This window comes from Tachysurus vachellii, chromosome 7 (assembly GCF_030014155.1).
Source record: "Tachysurus vachellii isolate PV-2020 chromosome 7, HZAU_Pvac_v1, whole genome shotgun sequence".
NCBI lineage: Eukaryota > Metazoa > Chordata > Actinopteri > Siluriformes > Bagridae > Tachysurus > Tachysurus vachellii.
The window spans coordinates 892501-900000 of NC_083466.1; the positions used below are offsets into that span (position 1 = coordinate 892501).

General features: G+C 41.8%; 2 protein-coding genes across 4 annotated transcripts in view; both read left to right on the plus strand.

Annotated features, from left to right (window-relative positions):
* prtfdc1b (phosphoribosyl transferase domain containing 1b) overlaps nt 1-51 on the plus strand; it is a 12869-nt gene extending 12818 nt beyond the window's left edge. For both annotated transcript variants that reach the window (XM_060873349.1, XM_060873347.1), the window contains exon 9: nt 1-51. This exon is cut by the window's left edge and continues 238 nt beyond it. The gene's annotated coding sequence lies outside the window, so the exon portion shown is untranslated.
* A 4151-nt stretch (nt 52-4202) lies between these two features.
* arhgap21b (Rho GTPase activating protein 21b) overlaps nt 4203-7500 on the plus strand; it is a 30719-nt gene continuing 27421 nt past the window's right edge. The window contains exons 1-2 of one of the 2 annotated variants that reach the window (XM_060873727.1): nt 4203-4439; nt 5432-5593. In XM_060873727.1, coding sequence (XP_060729710.1) covers nt 5528-5593 — 66 coding nt within the window. In that variant the 5' untranslated portion in view covers nt 4203-4439; nt 5432-5527. The remainder of the gene's footprint in view (nt 4440-5431; nt 5594-7500) is intronic. The other variant, XM_060873726.1, reaches the window with a different exon arrangement.

The window sequence follows — 7500 nt, forward strand, 5'->3', positions numbered from 1 at the left end:
TGTAACATTTCTAATTTGCATTAATGTGATTAAAGCTTTTACACAAATGTATCTCATTTTTATTCCTTTTTTATGCTAAATGCAGTTTTGTACAGAACACACACACACACACGCACACACACACACACACTCATATATACACTGTCTGCTGTACAAGTGTCTGCTGGTGATTCAGAAGGATCAGCTGCTCAACCTGTGTGTTACGTCACTACAGTGGAAGAAGAAGTCAAACACGCTTGTGTACACAGAGCTGTGTGTGTGTGTGTGTGTGTGTGTGTGTGTGTGTGTGTGTGTGTGTGTGTGTGTGTGTGTGGGGGGGGTTTTGGTTCAGGTAAAAGTTTGTGGTTTGTAATTTAATCCCGTTGCAGCTCTCAGCAGTGTGCTGACAGTATTAAAGCAGCGTTCACTAACAAACCTACACAACTGACACATAGAGAGGCCACGCCCCTTTGTTATCAGAAAGACCACGCCCCCTGTGTTATCAGAAAGGCCACACCCATTTGTTGTCAGAAAGGCCACACCTCCTTAGCTGAGCTTGTCAGACCCAGTGACAGTTTATAAACACTCTGTATCTCAGATGATCCCTGAGGTTATGAGGTTTCCATGAGGAGAATCTGATTACAGTCTCTGCCTGAGCTCGTCCTCATCCTCACCACCTCCAGCTCGTCCTCATCCTCACCACCTGTAGCTCGTCTTCATCCTCACCACCTCTAGCTCGTCCTCATCCTCACCACCTCCAGCTCTACCTCCACGTCCTGCAGCAGCAGTGGAAAGAACATCACACGTGTCTAAGGTGTGTTTGAGTCATGGTCAGGTGACCACACAGAATACACATGAAGCTCTGTGGCCTGTCATGTAATCACACAAATGGAGCCTGTCGACACGCCCATCTCTCTCTCGGGAAACATGGCAGGATTTCCAGTAACCACACACGGGGAATTTGAGGCTTTATTTTTTTTAATTGCTTGTCAGAGTTCCCAAAAAAAACCCTGGCTGGATTGTGGGAATGTTTTGTTGGGCTCTGGTGTGTGGTGTGACCTCATGGTTACAGAGACCTGTTCACACACCTGACACGAGTCCACCATCTGAACAGAAGGACGGCTCCATGCTGGGTATCTGACGTTGCCAGATTGGGAACTTTCTTACACACACACACACACACACACACACACACACACACACAGATCCTGCTAACTCATAATAAGCCAACAAATTTAAGTCTTCACTTGTAAAGTGGGTAAAAAGGATTGATCTGGCAACTTGTTTTGCATTTTATTTAATACTTTAATGTTGTTTAATGAAGCAAACCAGTTCCTTTTATACTTTACAGCAGCTCTAATGAAGACTAATGAAGCACTTTGCTGCTAATAAATATTTCTTATAAGAAAAGATTTGGTTCTTCAGATAATTCAAAACAATTCAAAATAAATTTCTAAGACAATTTTTTGCTCCTAAATTGAAATGTAAGCTCCGCCCCCTTCTCACTCACCCACAGTTCAGCAATGTTTAAGTTGTAGTTTAGGAAAAGGTTCATAAAAAATCTTTAACTGAAGCTCGGGAGCTGACGTCGATTTCCAGCCCTGAGGAAAAGGTTTGTCCAGTTTTCCAGATGGATGGTGTCCGTGCTGCTCTGAGACAAATTCCCAGTCACTAAATCCCCCTGAACAGGTGGCTGCTCCTGAATGAAAGGAACATTTGTCCAGCTCCAGACACACCGCAGAAATTCTGTCAGATGCTGCTTTCTCAACAGGCTTCGCTGTAGTGCCTCAGAAGTCTGGTAGCGTCCTGTTCTTCTTCTTCTTCAAAAAAAAAAAAGTCTCTCACTTCCTACTAAAAATATCATCGATTTCTAAAGAATAGTCACTAAAGTTCCACGAAAATTTTCTCTTCATTCCTTGATTTCTGGAACAGTTCCTGAAAAAGTTCCTGGACTCTGCAGAAGTATATGGGTTCTTGAAAGAGTTCCTGGCTTCTGAAAAGATCTTGGTTTCCTCAGAGTGCTCACTAGTCCCTGAAAAAGCGTATCTGAAACAGTTCCTGGTCTGTATACAGAGAAACCAGGACTTTAGGAACATCTTGATTTCAGAGATAAATGAACTTTTTTTCAGGAATGAAACTAGAAAGGAATTCAGGAACCTCTTCAGCAATCCAGGAACTCTTTAAAAAAAAAAAACTCTTTTCATTAATCCAAATCCTTATTGATGTACAATCTTTTTGCTTTTCTGAACCCAGGAGATTCTGATGGACCTTTTTCAAGAACACAATAAACTTTTTGTCCTGAATCCTGAAGTAAACAGAAATCCTCCTATTCAGGATCCCATGACATTTGCAGGAGTCTGGGAACTTTTTTCCAGGAACTTGAACCATCAGGAACTCCCTCTCCGGGTTACAGAACTTTTTCAGGAGCCTATACACTTTGAAGGACCCTGATATCTTTTTTCCCCCCTGAGTTCCTGAGTCACTTTTCATGACTCAGGAACCTTTATGGTACCTTTTCAAGCTGGAAGTTTCAGAAATTCCAGCATAAAGTCTCCAGGAACCGACCGAGACCGGAGCTGGTGTGTAGGCATTATAGCAGTGTTCGTCTTATAGCACACTGTACTTGCTAATATTGTAACTGACAGATTAACAGCTCTGTTCTGTGGAGGAAACACACACACACACACACACACACACACACACACATTCCACAGCTTCTGCCAGCCGCATGGCGACCCCTCTTTGAACCAGCAGCGCCATGTGACTGTGCTAATCTAACCAAACAGCTGCTGTGTTTATGCCAGGGACACTGAGGGGCGGTAGGTTAGCATGCGCAGGCTAATCAGGATGTGGAAAATGTAAAAGTGGGAAACTCCAGCAAAAGCAAAAGCTCGTTATTACTAAAATAATAACACTTTGGCTGTTACCAATATTCTGAACTTCACTTCACTTTTTTAATTTCTGGTAGAAGACAAAAACATTCTTAGTTATATTATTCTCTCTCTCTCTCTCTCTCTCTCTCTGTCAGTTCATTTTAAAATGAGCTTTATTGGCATGACAAATTTTGCCATAGTGTGTGTGTGTGTGTGTGTGTGTGTGTGTGTGTGTGTGTGTGTGTGTGTTTCATGAACACATTAGTGATTGGTCTCCTCTCTCTTCTTATGGCAGGTATGGATGTACCAAGCTGCCTGGGAAATGCAGTCTCTCTTTTTTCTCCCAGCAAACACTGGAGTTTTGTGGAGTTTCTCCAGTTAAATGAAGTTTGGACAAATAATTTTAAATTTGGGAAAGAATTATTTTAAAATTTCTTCGTAGTTAGAACAGGTGGCTCTAACTATGTACAGGCAGCAGCTCTGTTTGTATCCGTCTCTCTCTCTCTCTCTGTCTCTGTCTCTCTCTCTGTCTGTATCTGTCTCTCTCTCTGTCTCTCTCTCTGTCTGTATCTGTCTCTTTCTCTCTGTCTCTCTCTTTCTGTCTCTCTCTCTGTCTCTCTCTGTCTCTCTCTCTGTCTCTCTCTTTCTGTCTCTCTCTTTCTGTCTCTCTCTCTGTCTCTCTCTCTGTCTCTCTCTTTCTGTCTGTATCTGTCTCTCTCTCTCTCTCTGTCTGTATCCATCTCTTTCTTTCTCTCTCTCTCTCTCTCTTTCTGTCTGTATCTGTCTCCCTCTCTCTCTTTCTCTCTCTGCACCTGTCTCTCTCTCTCCCTCTGCCCCCCTCTCTCTGCCCCCTCTCTCTTTCTCTCTCTGCACCTGTCTCTCTCTCTCTCTCTCTCTCTCCCTCCCTCTCTCTCTCTCTCTCTCTCTCCCTCCCTCTCTCTATCAGGGTTGTGGTTACTGAGTCTGTACCTTGTCATTGTGTTCCTCAGCTTGTTGTCTCTGATTGTCCTCAGGTCTTCTGCTGTTGTCTCACTGTGTCTCTCTGTCTATGAACGGTGAAGTGTAATTATTAAATCAGTACATAATTAATGAGTTATTACACTGTCATGTAGGTATTATAACACATTTCACAGAAACATAAAAAACACGCATGTGCAGTTAAAAAAGTATATATACCATAAAAAAGTATATACACACACACACACACACACAGACACCCACACACACACACAAACACACACACACACACAGAGACACACAGATAAAATGGCCGATTGTAACACCGCTTCCTATTGGCTGGAATTCAAAACCCACAACATGTTACGTGGCATGTGATTGGCTGGCGTTTCCTAGGATTCCGTGGTGGAGCCTCGAGCACAATTCCAACATTGTTCCGCGCGAGTTAGCTGGTGACTTGTGTTGTGTTGGTCAAAAAACTTTTAATTAACCTTGTTACTTTTACAAAACTACAGTAAACAAAGGAGTATAATGTTTCTATCACGACAATGAGTCGGACTGTGGATTTTTATTTCGTCTTCAATGGGCGTTTGGTGTGACGTTAAGTTTCTGCGGCTTCATTCCCAACAGGTAGGCTGGAAGCTACCGCTAGCTTAGCTTAGCTTAGCTTAGCATAACCTCAGACTCCATGTCATGTTTTGTTTATTTATTTTTTTTATATTCGTTTACTTTTTTATTCATACACTTTATTTATCGACAGGTCCGTATTCAGCTTGTTAACATTCGCTGTTTAATTTAATCATCCTTTTGGAGCGAGCAAACTTTTGTCGTTTTTTATGTTTGTGAGGCGGGTCGTGTCCCAAATTGACGTCGTTGTATACATCGAGTGCCCTTCGTCGGTGTGGGCGCGAGTCTGTTCTTACTGTGTACGTTAGGGAGCTGGAGGAGATTTGGGATACGGCCGTCAGAACAACGTCAAGCCTAGAAACTTTTCAAGGCTAGGTTGGGAAAGGTTGCCAGATTGAGTGCGTTTACATAAAACACACTTTTTTCAAAATTATAAAATTTAAAAACTTCTAAACTAAGGGGTTTGTTAATAAATCTGGCAACCCGAATTTATTTATGTTTATAGTATATTTGTTTTCAGTTCTTTTTATTATTTAATAGTGATTTTAAATGGTAATCATTTACACTAAAATTGTACAATGTCTCGACCTAAAATAGTATTGTTGGATAATTGTTTGAAATAAATGAATGAAAAATAGTAAATGTATGAGAAAAAATGTTTTTTTTTCCTTTGAATTATGTTTAGGTTAAATAAGAGTGTATTTGAGGCCATTTGTGTGTGTGTTTTTTATGGTGGTGGTTGTTTGCTGTAGCTCTGAAGATCAGCAGGGAGTCTCTCACTTCAGCCATGTGGCACTTCAGTCAGCACTCTTACTTTAGTCTTACTTAGATTCCTAAAGTAACTAAAATGTTAGTCAGTTAAACGTAAACGTTCACGTGGACGTCTAGAACGAGACTGAAAGATAAACCTGCTTCTTTCTAGGTATTCTATGAAAATGTTCATTCTGTGGATGAGTGAAGTCGGTGGAGTTAAATGCTTCTTGTTCCCCCTCCAGGATGCGGGGAGTTCGAGGCAGGACGGACGCGTGCGCCGTGATGGGATGGGATTAAACTGACGCTCCTCTGGATGTGGACTGCAGGGAGGTGAAACCATGGCGACAGGTCGGAGGAACGACGAGGACGAGGCGAGTTACCGCGCCAACACCCCGCAGTGTGAGGTAATTCATTTACTACTGAACTGTGTCACTTTATCTCACTTATCCCTGCGAGCGACGGAGCAGGACACGGACGTGTGCTTTAACCACGTGGCGAATGATGCCGTGTGCAAAAAATCTAATATTTTAATATATAATCTAATATTTGTGCTCTGGACTCATTAGAGCGTCACGTTACGTTATTTATACTAAATATCAAAGGATTCTGTTTTTGTAGCTGTTCTTTAAATCATTCAACAGGTTTCATTTTCAAAACTATGAAATGTTCGCGCTTAAAAAATCTGCTGACTCTCTTTTCTAAGCTTCTCTTCATACCGATGGTATGATCTCGGAGTACAAGACGTGGTGACGCTCGTAGGAGAACCCTGAGGTTCTGTCAGCGCCATGTGGCCCGGGTTTGCTGAGCGAGCGCTCGTGAGTGTCAGCTTAAGCTAAAGTGTGACGCAGAGTGATATTTGAGTCAGATATGATCGCCATGGTAACGGTCATTGAAGAGGTTGTTCTGGTTGCCGCCGTGTATTTCGGCACAGGTTCGAGTACCTCGGGGCAGGACGGAGGGTTGACTTACTCAAAGCGTAATCTCTGTTCAAGTGGGATTAGTTTTACGGCGGATGAGCCATAGACACGCGTTGGCGTACTTTTTGTTATATAAAGTCAATAAAAGTTTTTCAGTTGATCCGGTGCCTTGAATTTATTGGAAATTCCTTCGGAAGCTGCAGGAGGAAATTCCCCGGTATCGTATACGTGCAGACGGTCCGACCAAACAGGATGAATCATGTTAAGATTCCCGTCAGCTCTTTGGTAGTGCTGTGAGTTTTGCGGAATGATGACGTCGTCAAAAAGTGCCAAACAGCCATGGAGAGACTTGTTCTTTCACAACTCTTATACCAGAACCGAATGTAGTCATAGGTAGAAAAAACTCCATCAACGTTACTCTGAACTCACACACACCTCACACACACCTCACACACACACACCTTAACAAAAACACAACTCAGACCTTTAGGTGTACACACACTTAAAATATTTTTAATAAAAACAAAAAAATCACAAAAAAAAAAAAAAGGAGGCTAAAATGAACGTCTCTACAACACGTCTGATGCTTTATCCGATCTCAGCGTTTATTAGACTGGAATAGACGGCTTTGATGTTTTCCAGGTGTGAGAGATTTCAAGTTTGTTCCTTATCAGTAATAACAGTGCCGTATTACACCAGTCTGAATTATTATTATTATTATTATTATTATTATTATTATTATTATTATTATTATTATTATTATGGTGGTGATTGTTGTTATTGGTCAGTTTGGTTGAAATGCTCTGGTTTGTGTGTAGTGACTTAGAGGTGGGTGACTGCCTTCATCAGGGGTTTAAGGTCATCTGTGTGTATCAGTGAGAGGAAAGGTGTTTCTCATTAGATAGAAGGATGGGATGAGCGAAGAGGAAGGAGGTTGGAATCTGGAGGTTTCTGGAGGGTTGTTTGTTAACTCCTAGCAGTGAATATCAGGAACATGGCACTTTTTGTCTCAGTGATGTTTTATACGTATAGCTGTATATAATAACCCACGTGTTCAGATGACATCATGGTTTCTATAGTAACACCTCGTTCACATGGATTCAAGCGCATGTTAAACACAAAGGAACAAACCAGATGATGTTTCATAAAGAGTTATTAATAAAAACACCACACGACGAACAGAAAGTAAAGATGGATTCTGGGGCAGGAAGAGTTCTGTTCATCAGCTCCAGACTCTGCTGTGTGTGTCATATGAGCCTGAGGAATTCTTTCAGCTTTGCATCTTATTATTTATTCATTTTTTTGTTCTGCTTTCCGTACACCGCTTTACCCGACCTGCTGACTAGAGGCAACGCACACACACACACACACACACACACACACACACACACTTT